The sequence below is a fragment of the Homarus americanus genome, unplaced genomic scaffold (assembly GCF_018991925.1).
Source record: "Homarus americanus isolate GMGI-L3 unplaced genomic scaffold, GMGI_Hamer_2.0 scaffold22250, whole genome shotgun sequence".
Taxonomy (NCBI): domain Eukaryota; kingdom Metazoa; phylum Arthropoda; class Malacostraca; order Decapoda; family Nephropidae; genus Homarus; species Homarus americanus.
The window spans coordinates 13039222-13055865 of NW_024741189.1; the positions used below are offsets into that span (position 1 = coordinate 13039222).

The 16644-nt window shown below is 39.1% G+C and overlaps 2 protein-coding genes across 3 annotated transcripts in view; both read left to right on the forward strand.

Moving 5' to 3' along the window:
• The window catches only part of LOC121875769, a 32014-nt gene extending 25070 nt beyond the window's left edge, over positions 1-6944 (forward strand). Inside the window, exons 4-5 of the mRNA XM_042380453.1 lie at positions 768-770; positions 1936-6944. Of these exons, the coding sequence (XP_042236387.1) occupies positions 768-770; positions 1936-5670 (3738 nt within the window). The 3' untranslated portion in view covers positions 5671-6944. The remainder of the gene's footprint in view (positions 1-767; positions 771-1935) is intronic.
• Positions 6945-13496: 6552 nt separating this feature from the next.
• LOC121875778 (BCL2/adenovirus E1B 19 kDa protein-interacting protein 3-like) overlaps positions 13497-16644 on the forward strand; it is a 54205-nt gene continuing 51057 nt past the window's right edge. For both annotated transcript variants that reach the window (XM_042380470.1, XM_042380471.1), the window contains exon 1: positions 13497-13638. In XM_042380470.1, coding sequence (XP_042236404.1) covers positions 13596-13638 — 43 coding nt within the window. In that variant the 5' untranslated portion in view covers positions 13497-13595. The remainder of the gene's footprint in view (positions 13639-16644) is intronic.

Here is a 16644-nt window from a genome sequence, read left to right on the forward strand (position 1 = left end):
TGTGTGTGTGTGTGTACCGTATGTAATAATAATATTGTAATTAATTATTTTATTGAAAAACATGGCAGCCAAAGGGCTGAAAATATACAGCCAACAGAAATGATAAAAGTTATATTGATATTGAAACATACTGAAATTTGGAATGGGTCACTTGATTGACAAATAATATACAGGTGTCATAAGTGGAACATATATGATATATAATAACAAGAAAAGGGGAGAAGGTCATTTAACAAGTGTGTACTGTATTCAATTCATTTTAATGATATTTTAAGATGAAGGTCATTGCTTCCCAAAGTAGTCATGGAACAATCATTGACTTGAGAAAATTTAGAATTACTCTCCCTATATTGATATTGTTTTTTCCTCATTACACTTGCTACCGTATACAGTACAGTATCTGAAAACTAGTTGATAAGTTTTCAGAAACTTCCTGTGACAAAATCCAATGGTTCCAAATGAAGTGGCAAGATTACCTTTTTTATCTCTGGCACAGTACAATACATGTATTTTTTTCATTTTGATCAAACATATCCTTGGTGACATTGAAGGAAATATAATCATGGGCAACCTGTCATTTGTCATATGATAACTATACAGAATTGTACTTTAACCATTTTCTTCTTTACCTACATATCTCTTTCTCTTCATCTTTCTTTACCTAACCAATTCTCTTAATTTTTGCAGATCTTTCTTCATATTTTGTATTGTATACCATACTCAGTCTTATGTGTTCTTTTGAAATTGATGTCCTCTCAATCTTACAGATGGTTTGGGAACAATCATTCCTTCTGCCAGCTACTGTATTTGGTTATACTGTACCATAAAGAACTTCTCCTATCCACTAATACACTCAGAATACTTTTAACACAACTCCCTTATACTTTCCTGTTCTCTGTCTTCTTCAACAAATACAGTAAAATCCCCATAATTCAAAATAATAACGACTCTAACCCTTAAGAATTACGAGATTTTAGCGAATTATGAGGGACACCTCTCGGGGTACAAACAAACAAAACGGTACTTTCCTGCTATCTGGTCTATCAAAAATTTTAATATTTCTAAGTTCAGTACTGTACCAGATTTAGGGATATCAGACATAATGGCTCAAACACTGGGCAATGATGAAAAAACAAGTGGAAAAGCTTGCATGGTAGACTGTAGACCTTGACCAATTGTCTGACAGGTCCAACACCCGTATACTGTACTTGTTTACACTGAGGCAGGTGGTTGCATCATATGGCGACATGTGCGTCATACATATTCGTAAATGTCTCATATTTCAAAATTTTACCTGCAATTACAAATTTTGTAACATTTCATAACGGCTAAACATTACGAATTGTGAGTGATTTTGAATTAGAGGAGTACGAATTATGGGAGTTTTACTTTACAGGGGGTCCCCAACTTACAAACGTGACCTACAAACGCCCGCTGTTACGAATGAGGTTAAATTTGAAATTTACAGTACAATATTTTATTTTCCTGATGACTTATTTTATACTTTCATTTACTGTATTTTATCATTCTATTTTTTATTTTGTCTTAAATTAAGTGATTTTTCGGCCATGATATAGTGGGATTTTAAACATTGTTTTGTAAGTACAGCATGCATATAGCATGTGTTCTGACTTACGTACGAATCCAACTTACGAACGTCCTCAGGAACGGAACCCGTTCGTAACCCGGGAATCCCCTGTACAGGAAATATATATTCCTTTCACATTTTCAGAATACAGGATATACCAGTTTGGGTATATTGTATTATGGGTTTCCATGATCATCAAGTTTAATTCAAAATAATTGCTGTTCAAATGTACCTGTGCTGTTTTCTTGCTCCTGTATGATAATTAATGTTGTAAACTTGAGTTATTGTTTATAAAAAGATTAAATGAAATTATTTCTTTATGTGCTAACAATATTTCTTATCCTCAGATGCAGAGTGGAAGTCGCAGCAGTACACCCGCTGGTGCATTAGATGGAAGAGCAATGTTTCCACACCCGTCATCCGTCCCCAGCCAACAAATCCCAGCCCCCTATCCCAGCATATCTAGCCCTAGTCCAAGTATAATGTCTCAGAGTGCTCAACTTATGGCTCTGGGACATAATATGATATTTCCAGGGTCAAAATTTATGACTGGGGCTCCTCCAGAGGCACACAGGTATCTTCCAGAGTCCTATAGGCTAGCAGCAGAGTCATTAGATCAAAATCGGTATGGGATCGATAGTCAGAGGATGTCAGCAGATCCCTATAGACAGTCGAGTGATCCTCAGCGACTGCCGTCAGATTTTCAGCGAATAAGGTCAGAGTTGCAGCGAACAGAAGAACAAAATTTAGACCCATATCAGCGGGCTCCTAGTGACTCCTATAGGAATCCTTTAGATATTCAGAGAGCGCAAGAATCTAACCTTCAACAGATAGCTTCCAATGCACAGCGTCTTGTGTCAGACCTACAAAGACTGCAATCAGATCCTCAGCGACTAGTTGCCGAGGCTTTACGTCCTTCAGTGTCTGAGTCTGTTAGAAGTCCTGAGGCGGCGTATCGTGGTATAATGGCTGATCCCTTGAGGCCCCCTTCAGAACCCCCTCAGCGTACTGTGCAGGAGTCCATCCGTAGTCATGCAGATGCACAGCGTATGGTCCAGGAGAGTCTCAGAGATTACTTAAATCCTTCTCAGAGAGCTATGCAAGAAAACTTAAGGTCACCAACTGACCAGAGAATGTTATCTGAAAACCTTCGCTACAGCTCAAGTGATAATATTCGTTCTGATTCATTAAGATATGGAACAGATTTAACTAACCAACGTGTAATGCCAGAAAACTTGCGTGTAGGAGCAGAAACTCCTCAACATCTCCAAGTGAGGGCAGACACTCCCCAGCATCTCCAGGTGAGGGCAGAAACTCCCCAGCATGTTCGAGTTGGAGCGGAAACTCCTCAACACATACGAGTAGGAGCAGAAACTCCTCTACATCTCCGAATAGGGGCTGAAACTCCTCAACATCTCCGAATAGGGGCTGAAACTCCTCAACATCTCCGAATAGGGGCTGAAACTCCTCAACATCTCAGAGTAGGAGCAGAAACTCCTCAACATCTCCGGGTAGGGGCTGAAACTCCTCAACATCTCCGAATAGGGGCTGAAACTCCTCAACATCTCCGGGTAGGGGCTGAAACTCCTCAACATCTCCGGGTAGGGGCTGAAACTCCACAGCATGTCCAGGTCAGAGCAGAAACTCCCCAACATCTCCAAGGAAGGTCAGAAACTCCTCAACACATTAGATTAGGGACAGATACTTCACATCATCTACGTATTGGGGCAGAAACTCCTCAACATTTACGAATTGGGGCAGAAACTCCTCAACATTTACGAGTTGGGGCAGAAACTCCTCAACATTTACGAGTTGGGGCAGAAACTCCTCAACATTTACGAGTTGGGATAGAAACTCAACATATGCGAATTGGGGCAGAAACTCCGCAGCATCTTCGAATTGGGGCAGAAACTCCTCAACATATGCGAATTGGGGCAGAAACTCCGCAGCATCTTCGAATTAGTGCAGAAACTCCTCAACATATACGACTTGGTTCAGAAACTCCTCAACATCTCAGAGCAGGAACTGCAACATCCCAACATATACGATTAGGCGTTGAAGTTTCTCAGCATCTACGAGCAGGGGGAGAATCTTCTCAGCAGCATATCCGCATGGGCTCTGATACCCCGCAGCATCATCATCTGGGAGTTGAGAGTAATCAACATGGGCGACTTGGAGCAGACACACATCATCTTCGTTTAGGCCCGGAGACTCCTCAAACTCATCCCATGATGCCAGAGAATCTCAGGGTGACATCTGAAGCATCTCGCATGGTCCCAGAAAATCTTTGTGTGACTGAACCCTCACACCAGGTTATGCCAGAGAACCTTCGCATTAGTCACGACAATACGAACAACACAAGTAGCGTGAGAATGAACACTCTACAACCCCCAGAGTCGCCCATGCCTCCTATGCGCTCACATTACGATGCCTTAACCCATCGAATGATGTCAGAGTCTCCGCATCCAATGCGAGTCGAGTCTCCTCGTTACTCCGAATCTCTTTATCGAGGAGACTTAAGTCATAACAGTCTTGGTCCACCAACTCCTGTCTCATCTATATCTTCCATGCCTGATCACTCTGGCACCCCTGCACCTTCACAACACCAATTCTACACAGGCCATTATAATGCTCAGTTCAACCAGTACATGAGTGACGGCCAAGACAGAGATCACCGAGATGGAATGAGGATGGAAGATGACATGGAAGTGAAGCCATACCTCGATATCAAACCTTTTGGTCAGGATTATCCTTCTTCACTGATAGGACATGAGCCCCCAATGCCAACAGCTCCAAAGCCGCCCAAACCCAAAAAACCTAAAGAACCAAAACCACCTCGTATTCCAGTAGTACACAAATGTAATGAGTGTGAAAAAATATTCAAGAATAGCACTCAGTTAAAGAACCACATGTGGCGACACACAGGGGAGAAGCCATTTACCTGTGAAATATGTGGTTCAAAATTCACTCAGCAGGGCAACCTTAGAGCTCACAGAAGAATCCATACAGGTGAGAGACCTTATCAGTGCCCACAGTGCAAGTCGTGCTTTACTCAACTCTCGACACTAAAAACACATCAAAAAATACATTCTGACGAAAGGCCATATAAATGTGATCAATGTGATGCAGCATTTAGACAGATAGCTAATTTGAAAACCCATGCTGTGACACACACTGGTGAAAGACCTCACAAGTGTGATCAGTGTGACAAGGCATTCACACAAAAATCAAACCTTAAGGCTCATAAAAATAGGGTGCACAGTGGAGAGGGGGGCACACCAACAAGGAGAGGTCGTAAGAAAAACCCAACTGCTATCAAACCTTACAATTGTCTTGAATGTGGTGCAAAATTTACAATGATGAGCAACCTTCGAATCCACATGAAACTACATACAGGCGATCGCCCTTTTGAATGTGACCACTGTGGAGCTGGATTTGCACAGAGATCAAACTTGAAGACTCACATACAAAGAATGCACGGCAGGGGCCCGGGTCAGGGAAGGCGTAGAATCAAATGTGACGAATGTCCGGCAATGTTTAGACTAAAACGTTGCTTGAAGACTCATAAAAAGAAACGTCACCCCATCAAGAGCCTTAAAATCAAGATTCTTAGAGAATCAAAGTATTTAATGAAATCTGAAGGAGGGGAAGGAGCAGAGGATGATGAAATGGAAGAAGAAGAAGAGGAAGAGGAAGATGAAGAAGATGGGATAGAAGAAGCAGAGGATGGAACAGATGGACCTAATCTTGAGCCAATAGTTCAACTGTGTGAACCAAAAGAGGAGCCATATTCTCCCAGTTACAACAACCAGGAGTCTCTCTATAATGAGGATGAGTGGCACAAGGAGGAAGAAATCAAAAGGTTCAAGAGTAGCAAGGCTCGGGCAGAAGCAGATGCAAAAGAAAGAGAAGCAGTACTAAAAGAAACTGAAGCAGAAATTGGAGTAGAGTGTGAAGAAGTAGGGGAAAAGGGGGGAGAAGGAGAGGAAGTAGAGAAAGGGGGTGAACATGAACATCTCCATGAGGCAGAATCAAAAGCTCTTCCACAAGAGTCTCCAGAAACAAGTTTAAGTGTGAAGTGATGAGCTTAAATGCACTGTGAAATCTCTTAAAGCTCAACCTTGGTGTCTCTTCTAAGCTCATTGAAAATGTTATTGTAAAATGGAAAGAGGCCAGAGACAGCTAGGTTGGTATTTTATGATTTCACTGTTTTTCATATGGCCCAAAATAGCAAATCACGCCACAAATTATATAAATAATGAAACGGCATCAAGTTGTGGTGATACTGGTTGTGGTGGTCAGACGTTCAGGTGGTAGAATGCTGCAGCAGATGTTAAAGGGTAAAAAAGTCAATCATCGTTTGTTCGGCAAACTCTAAGGAATACTGAGTAAATACATCTCTGAAGAAGTGGTCTACTACAATTCTTATTCAGCTATGTGAACCGATCATTCATAAGCCTCTATAAAATTGCAAAATAAATGTTGCAGCAAGACTTCCACATCCTTTTGTTCCACTGCTTAGTAAGGGTTTTCTGGAGAAAAAATAATAATTTAAATGCTATGATACATTCTTTAATCTTCTGATTCTTTTGCCATCTGTTGTGATGCCTCCAACATCTTTCTTACATTCTATTTGAGAGCACCTTTGTTTTCAATATGTTGAAGGAGAGAATAAATGAGTATTCACACACTAGTGGTTGGCATCAGTTGGTTTTAGGTGTTGTGTAAAGAGCTGGAGAAATTTGAATATTGATGGCAGTTCATAAATGTTGCCCTTACATTGTTGCCAATATTCTTGCCCACTGTCTTAACACAAATTTGGAGCCTTACCTCCAATATTTCTAGCTTTTCAATATGAATATTTTCAAAAAGATATTCGGTCGAACAAGCGAGATTAGACTGTATATAGTTTGTTGTGAGAGACTCTTCAGCGTTAGTGAACAGGACAGCTTTCTCAGCTCCTGGAAACAGCTTTAATAGACCCTGCAAGCTTTTTACCATGACCAGTTACTTGAATATAAGGTATAGATGACTCAAGCTTTCTTCTTAAATACACAGAATGAGAAGTAAGCTTGCTGCATTGCCATCTAGAATTCATGGTTATGGTTCATATTTGCTTAAGGGTATTTGATCTGATGGCTTTAGAAAGAATGATTAAGAGTTGACAAGTGTTTAGTTGTGAATGCACAGGTCCCAGACCTCACTGTTTTGATGAGTCTGTGCCAGCAGTGATGGAGAGAGACTCCCAGGCAAAATCTTTGACATGCTTCATTGAAGAAGTTTCAGTACATCACATTATTTAATATTTTAGGAATTTACACACACACACACACACACACACACACACACACACACACACACATATATATATATATATATATATATATATATATATATATATATATATATATATATATATATATATATATATATATATATATATATATATATATATATATATCATGTAGATCCACAATGAAAACGTGATTTTATCAAGATATATATATATATATGTATATATAAACTATGAAATTGTGAAATACTGTACAGTAGCTTCTTCTTGAACGAAGAATTTGAACCTGAGAGCATGATTGGGTTGGTGCTTCCACGACTTTACACATTGGGTTAGTGACAAGGTCGGTACATCCTTATAGGGGAGGCCCAGTAGGGCTCGGCTACCCGCTCCAACTCAGGGAAAGTTGATCCTCATCAACACTCCGTCTACCAGTCGATAAAACACAGTAGTGACACATAATTGAACTTAGAATAAAGTAGAACTACAGTGTAAACATTAGTTTATATAAAATACCAAGGAATTTGATTTCTTGAAACTTGAAAATCCAGTTTTTGTCACACTGCTTCAACTTTGGCTTTTAGTTTCTAATTGTTTGATTAAATCTGTTGGTACTTTGCTCCCACTGTGGGGGCTGTTCACCCAGATTCCCCTTAAGATAGCACTTGTCATTTTTTTATTACTCCATTTCTTATCATAATCAAAAACATATTGTATAATATGTAGAATAAATACTATTTTCCATTTAATGCTTTTGTTCTGAAGACAGAAGTAGAATGTAGATCACTACCTTTCATCATTATTGGCTTCCTCAAGGTTCCTTAATATATACAACCAACATATCCAGGAATTTTATAAGCAAATAGCTTAATGCTTATCAGCTGCACATGGTGTTGAGTGCCCAGCATCATTGATGCCCCAATGTTCGAGTTGTTGATGTATGAGACGGGTCCCCCAAGGCTCTGAACAACTGACCGCGACACATTTTGGATGCAATTTGCTGGTTTCACCTTCTAAGTGTCTTTCCTGTCTTAACTTGAACATTTTTTTTTCTTAATTTAAGGTTTTTGACCTCTACTGTGCAAAAATTTTAGAACCCCTAGTACCTGTAAGACTTTAAGAACTAAAATGAAACTGCATATGCAATGCCTCTTTATTACTTTATATAATTAGTAAGATTATAGTGTGTAGAACTGATAGTATTCATATATATCATTCAATCACATATAGTGGCAGCCTCTGAGGAGGCTTCTTGTTTGAGGAGTTTTGCATGCCTGTGTTTGTAGAGATGGATTATGGCCTCTGAGATTATTTGAGTGTGTCTGCCGTGTGTGTTTATTGCGAGTAGTTTCTTTTTAGGGGACAATTGACTGTGGGGTCCGCTCTGCCATACATGACAATTTTACTTAATTACCTGATATTTTTTAGGGCCATGTTTAAAAGACATATGTAAAGAAAGTGCACATTTTTTCTGTGCTGCCACCAACCAATGAGACCAAACTAAGTTCTTGTAAGTCTTTTGCACTTGTGTACAGAAGATGAATATGTATATGAAATTATCAGGACATGTAGTGGGTGATGGAATTTTTGGTGGTCATCAGAATGTTTATAAAACATTGGTTAGTGTTAGTAGAGAGAGAAAGTCATGGAACCTGTGTGTCTGTTAAATATAGTCTTTAATTTTCAACCGTGGAAATAAGATCTGCCTTTAGTATTACCACATGTTTTCTCGGCAGATGCTGCAATTTTGCCGGAGTTTTTAACATGTCATATAGTACCATTAAGTAATCATTTCAGGACTGAATCAAACGGTCTGGAGAACGTATACGGTGCATCATTGGTTGCCATACAACCTCTGTCCTATCATAAGCTTGCTGAAATATACTTCATTGGCTTAGTGAGAAAGTCTGTATTGAAAAAAAATTATACTTTTATAGTGATATTATATATTGAGTTTGGCCACTCTTAAATTTTTGCAGGGTTATGAAGGGACAGAGAGCAAATAGTAGAAGTGAAGGGAGCTGGGTAAGGAGGTACTCAGTGTTGTACTTAGCTGATGGAACTTGGGGGTTTTAGTGCATGAAGTTGAACAGTATATTAAAGTTTATTTTACACTGAGGCTTGAGTTTTGCATTTGTTTGCACTACATGTATCGTACACTCACATACAGAGAGCACCACACATGTACATACATACATTTATACATACATATATACATTTATTGTCAATTACACTCCTGCAGGCTATGATGACTGAGATTTGCTGTACGGGTCTTTGCTTAGTTAGCATTCATACAAGCAACCCCTAAAGGTGCAGCATTGAGAGCCTCCTTCATCTTGAATTCCCCTGTGAATCAGCCTTAGGTTATAGGGTGGTGCATCCCCCTTATGAACTATATCTTGTGCCAAATGTGGTGTGTAGGCACAAATCCAAGTTATCCCTCAACGTCTCGTTACTTTGTTCAGGCCCCACAGATAATTCAGGAAAACTGTAAACACAATATTGTCTCTCCCTGCGGTATGTGGGACATGATCCTCGCTACAGCAGCAGGGTCTTGTGTGGCTCCTTGGAAAAGTGCCCCATTTATATTTACATTTTTTAAGATGATATATTTCCTCTTCCCAAGTTAAAAGATGTCATAACTTTAAATTTGCTGCAGGAATACCAAGTACAATAATTTCAGTGTTAAATAATCACATTTTTGGCTATTGTCAATTGCAATTTCTGATAGAAGTTATGCTATTAGTCAGTCATAAATTGGGTGCTTGTTCTGTTAGCCTTGACCCCACAAGGGCTGTGGCGGGGAGTAACCCAAACCATTGTGGTGAGTTCTTCCCTGAGTGTCAAAGTTTTCTCTGGGTGGTGGCAAGACAGCAGTGATTTGCCCACACCAGCCAGTAAGGTTGAGATGCGTAGGTTGTGGCATATCATCCCTCAGCCTTATAGTGACATCAACCACACCAATTTCACTCCAATGCCTCTGTTATTCTCAATGTAAGAATTCGGTATGGTTTAATATGTCAAACAAATATCTGTTTATGCAAATTTCATACTTTTTTACTTTGAAATTAGCATAAATAAATTTCAGAAACCAGATGTATTTGGTGAACTTTAGGTGTGTTGGAAATATTTGAGGCATCCTTGCACTTCTTTTTATTCAAAACTGTCATATTCTCTGATTAAATTGTATTTGGAATTTATCTAATCCTCATGTTATAAGTGAACATATTTCCTTCTTGGTGGAAATTAAAAGAAGTGCTTTGATGGTTGTTATACTGTGAGTTGATGCAGCTGCCTTGGAGGGAATCTGGGCTCCTTTTGTCTTGACCACAGGTCAGAGTTGTCTTTGCTTGTGTTAGGCTGCGGCCAATATTTTCTTTTGTAACCTCTTTAGCTTGTGATACATTCATTTAGCTGTGATGTCAGGTGTAAGTTTGTCCGAGTCTGGTCCAACTCCAAACGTCAGACAGAAATTAGATATTTTAAGCTACAGAATTTGTTACTTTATTCTTCCAGTACCACAGTGAGAGGAAATCACATTAAAGATATTTTATGGTGTGCATTTTTCTGAGCACAAGGGGGCTGTATTGCCACTGAAGCCATCAGTGGCATTACTGTGTCTGGTGTTGGACTTGGAGTTGTCTCGGTCAAGATGCCAGCTGTCATTCAGCCAATTATTATCTTTCCGTGGTCAGTGTTTCATGAAGTCACTAAGAGTTTATAGTGTTATTTCTATGAAGGAGATTATTATATATATTATATTTGCTTTGCATGTAGTCCTTTATTTTCTTTAAAAAATTTCTTGATATAGAAGCATTATATCTGTGCAGGGTTTAGGTTTACCAAAGCTAATTGGCAATACTTTATTATGTGTACAAATTTCTGTTCAGTTTTACATATTATATATGTGAGGTTGTGTGAGGGAGTTGCTGGTAACCAAGTTTTTATTAGCCTTTATAAGTACAGCATGTGAGCAGACAGGCCCCCGGTGGGCTCTTACTGCAGCTGTTAGTGCTGTCTTCTTCGATAGACTTGGTCTGTCTCTGGGCATCATCATACCCATGACATGCAAGATTTATACGTGTGCTCCTTCCATTGTTTATATACAGTACATGTAAATGGTGAAAATAGGAACTCATAAAAGGTTAGCCAGGGGTCAAGAAAACTAACTGATGGAGAATTGGTTTAGAAATTCGTATGAAAAAATATTTTAGATTTGATTGTTGAATTACAATTATTGTGTAGTTTGTTGTGCTGGTGTTTAATTACCAGATAATACTAGAAGAAAACATTTGAATAATCTTTTAAAAGTAAATCTTCCTCAGCATAGTTGACAGATTTTAATCATTTTAAGAATATTTGGTTGTGATATACAGTTAGGTAGGTTTATATACCCTATTGAAATTATGGTTACTAATACAGTAAGGAGCATTTTTTTAAAGAAACCAAAAAATTAATATATGTACAGTACAGTGTATGTCTTACTCCTGACTAATTACTTTTAGGTGATTTTATTATTTTGTCGTTAAATTAAATATATTTTTAATTTTTTTAATAATTTTAAATGTTTTGTTTGTCAGTGATGAGAAGGTTGACCAGCAGCGACCCCAACACAAACATCACGCCTTAAATCTAATACTTACCATAATATGTTCTTGCTTTACCACTACTGCCTATGCTGGGCATTAGAGAATTTATTGCCATCTTTATATGGAGTTGGAATTTTTATTCCCTGAAATGTATCAGATTTTTATTATTTTTATTGACATTTTCTTGTAGTTTTAGTTTCCCATAGCTCTAACTCCCATATACTCATTATAATTACTATTCATAGCATTATTATAAAGGAAATTTTACTATTTTATTTGATCTACTGATGCAAGCAAGCAAAAGGAGATAAACTGATATGCTTTCTATATATGCATGAAATATATAATTTATCGGTAATGACAATGCTATTGCTGAAAAGATATGTAACTGTACTACTCTGGTAACTCTTTTTGTAATGCAACTAATGTACTTTGTCTATCAATAAAATATTTAATAACGTTGATTTATCGATATCCACTCAACTTATAATGTGGGGATGTGCAGGTGAGTAGTTGATCAAAGAAATATGTATAGATACTAAATTGAACCCATGAAAATGTTCTGGTTGTGAGTAATGTGTGATGGGGTGAATAGGATGTAAAGAATAAGACATGTAGGTAAAGAATGTACTGAATTGGAAATGAGAGAGGAGTGTCAGGCAGAGGTACTGAGGATTTTCTGTTGTGGAGTAAACAGAGTAAGACTGCGAAGCAAATGATTGGTAAAAGGAGCATTAATGACTGTTTAATACATTTGAATTGTAAAAGAGGAGAAGATTGATAAAATGGTAAAAGGCAGGGTGAGTGAGATAAACAAGTGGAGGAAGTACAGGTGCAAACAAGAGTGGGACTGCAATTTATGAGGGGAAGGATGTGATACTGGCTGGTGTGAAGTGTGATAAACTAGGATTAAGGTCTTGCGGGAGGGAAATGCCACAACAATAAGAAGTACATCAAATGAAAGGGAGATATTTGTCTGTGTTTTTTGACTATTTATTCTAGCTACCCTGTATTGAGCAAGGTGGGCTTGAAGCTGGTGTAGATGCCATAATGATAACCTCACCGCAAAAGGGAATGAGTGAAGCGTGATGATTAATTAGTTGTTTAACACCCTCACTTCTCTATGTCCTCACAAGGTTGCTTCTGCTGCCTTGAACCTCATATTCATATTAAAATGATTTGGGGAAAATATTGTACAGAGTAACTAATACTGTAGTAATACAGTATCAGCAGAGGAAGTGAACATTCATAATTATTTAGGTCAAGGCCACCCAAATTTAAGGGCTAAAGGGGTGACAAGAATTCTAATTAAGGGTCCAGGAGGTTTAAAGGGTTGATAAAGGCATTAAAAGTTTAAAGGGTACAAGAGCGCAAAAAGGATCACAAAGATTAAGGGGTCAAAGCGGTGATGGTGGTGTTGTAATTAGAGTAGCAGGCTATCAGTCCAAGGTTAATATTCCAGATAAATAAAGAGTTTATTACTCATATCGAGCTGATATCAGTAACATAACCTCAGTTACTGAGAGATTAAAATACCTGTACTTGTCTGGCTGAGGTTTGCTTATACTAAAGGCGGGCAAGGGTTGATTGAATAGAAGTCTGTAAGCTCCACGGATGACATTCCTCAGTACTTGCCAGCAGTGTGCAATAAAGACATGACAAACCACCCAGCTTCTAAAATGCAAACTGGAGTTAAATCGCAATGTGATTTTGTTCTGTCCGGGAAATTTTAATATATTAATATATGAAGGTACAGAGCATATTTTCGTAAAGATTGAATATAATATGAATATTCCGTTAAAGAATATAAATATATAAAAGAGAATTAATAATAAAATGTGTTAAACTCATTCAAATATTGGCGCCAAAACAGGTATATGAAATAATTATTTAAAGGTTATTTGAAAGTCCTTAGTAACAGACTTAATGGAAATGTAGACACATAAAATTCAGGAAATAATGCATTTTAAATAAATTTAGAAGCTCACTTGATTGGTTGTGACGTCACGCGCGAATCCATTGACGTTTGCACCAAAACAAAGTATCGTGGACCAGCCAGGTGTTGTGGTGGTACCGAGTTTGTGAGAGAAGTTAGGGTTTTATACCTCGACAAGAACTGTTGGAGATGGCAACTCCACAACCTGGCACTGAGGAGAAGTCTCTAGGAGGTGAGTCCAAAATCCGTCGTTGTTATTGCAGTAAAAACTCAAATATTCATTAGATTACGTGGTCACTCCGAGGGAACAAACCTTCACGTAGGCTGTGCGTCATATGTAATAGGTGCCACCTACCAATATTCTTTCTCTGTATATTTTCTGGGTAATTTTATTGAAGCTGTAGCATTAAGTACTAAGCTACACGAAATGTGGAAAGTAAATTTAGTCATCAACTGTAATTGGAATATCCGATTAGAATGAATAAAATCGTAATCAGCAACTTAATTTTCAAGGTGCAGAAGACGTAGAATATACTTCGGGTACTCTTACTGGTGTTTGTGAGAGAGGTATTTTGGAGTTTGTGGAGAGTTATATTGGAAAATGTCTGTGTGAAGGTTGCTGGGGATGTTTATATTGAGGCTGGTTTCACGATTGACATGGCCTCTTTGCTGGCTGGTGCTTACGTGACGCTACCAACGTTTCATGTACACTAAGGGGGTCATGTTGGCTGTATGATGTCGAGTGTGTGTGAGAGGAATGTAAGGTGTTCGGGGGAGAGGGCGAGGTAAAGTGATGTAGGAGGGAAGACTTGTTTATGTTGTAAGGGGAGGGAGGGAGGTTGAATGCTCAGGTACATTCAGGAGCCGGTGCATGCCCAGTATTTGCCAACAGTGCGTGACAGAGACGTGACCGATCGCCCGGGCGGCTAGCGAGCCGACCTTTTGGTGAAGAATATAAAGGAAAAGAGTCGTGACCGATCGCCCAAGCGGCTAACAAGCCGATCAGTGGCGAAGAGGATAAAAGTAAAAAAAAAAAAAGTAAGTAAAAGGTAGGGATGGGGAAAGGCTCTGTTTGGAAGGAAGAAAAGAGTTGCGGGAAGGTGAACATGAAAAAGTGGGTGGAGTCGGTGATAGGGTGAGGAAATCACGGCTAACCAAATGTAATCTCACCCTCATTCATTCCTGGTTGAACGACCGACAGGTGGGTGGGAGGAGTTAGCGGAAAGGCAAAGGGTGAGTGGGGTTGAGGTAGGTGACGTAAGCCCTTGCGTCAACAAACCAGCGACAGATGATAAATTTATCATGTATTTATAGAGCCTCATTTATACCATGTGTCATGTCTTCACTGTGGAAATGGTCCTGTGATAATGCAAACTCACATTAAAAGACAAAAACTATTTCCAAACTGACATTCTGCTTTTTCCCAATAAAGTGGATATTTGTCTTATCTTCTGCAGCTTTTTGTAGTTGCTTACCATAATGAGACATACCTATTTTTTTTTATAAGTTATATGATTCTCATGACGGCTCTTCCATATAACTTTTACATTGTTTATATAGAGGTATATGGTGTAGTGTAAACATTGTAGCGAGGGGTTCCACACACACTGCTAGTCCGGGATATAAATGAATTTAGGAAGGTTCTGCGTATTGCAATATTAACGGAAAGGGCTGGGGCCCTCCCATATGCCCTCGTAAGTTGCCGGTGGACGCATAGTGATTGTTTTCAGGAAAGATAATTCCTGTGATTTTATTTTATATATCTGCTCCGATTCGAGGTGACGTGCCCTAACGCCACATTCAGCCCACAGACGACAGCAGTACTCCATGTGCATCCGTGTTGAGCTTTTTGTCACTGAAAGATTTCAGCTATAGTGTTTCATATTTAACGTGCACGCACACACACACACACACACACACACACACACGGATAAGTCCCACTAACGCTCTGATGAACATACTTCTTTATTGCTGTCTAACGTATTTAAGAGTCAGTGGATGTTCTATTACAAATAACTTTGCAAGAAAATGCAACCCAACTTTGCAATTCAACCTTCTTGTTGCAATATTATACCTTATTTTGTAATCTCAAATCTTCTGTAGACTTTCAGAACTTGGTCAGTTTTTGTATAGCTACTAAGAAATTTAAATGTGTGACAATTGATGTGGAATGGTGACTTAAATAATAAACATGACTGATACAAGCGCCAGGTGTGGACACTCAGGCTCCGTGAATTTGGCCACGTTCGCACAATACACCTTACACGCAGACTTTGCCCCTGACTGGTTTGTGCTCTCTCCTCATTGGCTGGAACATATAGGTCATGCATGCTGGCACCACTTATACATTTAACTGTTCTGAGTAAGATGAACTGTTTAGTTTAATGTCAACCTTGGGGTATCTCAACATAGATTAATTCAGTAGCACTAACCCAAGTTAACCTTCTCCGGACTAAAACACGCCGTTTTTGTAGTAGTATATTAAGGTGGTAACAGTAGCTCTTGACAATCTCCACGTTGTAAATTATTAAGGAATATGTGAGTGTGTGTGTGTGTAGCTAGAATGGGTGAGGGTCAGTAACGAAATGTTGGCGCCACGCAGTCTGTGGCGTGACGGGGGGAGAGGGAAAGGAGGGTGTCTGTCAGGTGGTGAGGCTGGGCGGGCGGCTTTAGACTGTGGGGAGCGGTGAGAAGTGTTTTGGGTACGTAAAGTGGGTGGTGGAGGAGGTGACCTTGCTCGTCGTGCTTGACTACTACCACTCGCTTGGGAGAGATGAGTTTTGTTTACTTTTTTCTCTCTTCTGCTCCGTGACGAAAATACAACCTTTGGTGAGGATTTGCCAGGGTTGAGAGATGTGGTGGATTAGCCTTATGAGCGACGCCCACATGGTACCGGTAAGAGAAGGGACTTTTTTTTTTTTTTTAGAGTAGGAGCGACTATTTAGGACACAAGATGGGTGCAAGGTATGAGAGGCTAGTAAATATTGAGGGAATATTGGGAGGGGGGCGGTAAGATCCTAGCATAAAGGATAGTGAGATAAGGTAATATAGTATAGAGAAAGATAGTGAGACAGTGAAGACAAATATAGTGTAAGTCAAAGATGATAATTATGCGAGTGGAAAGATAGTCTTCAAGGGGAGAATGATAGATAAAAATGAGACAATAAAACAAGAGGAAGAGAGAATAACAAAGGAAATGATAAGTATAAGAGGAGAGTAATAACAGAGGAATAATGGT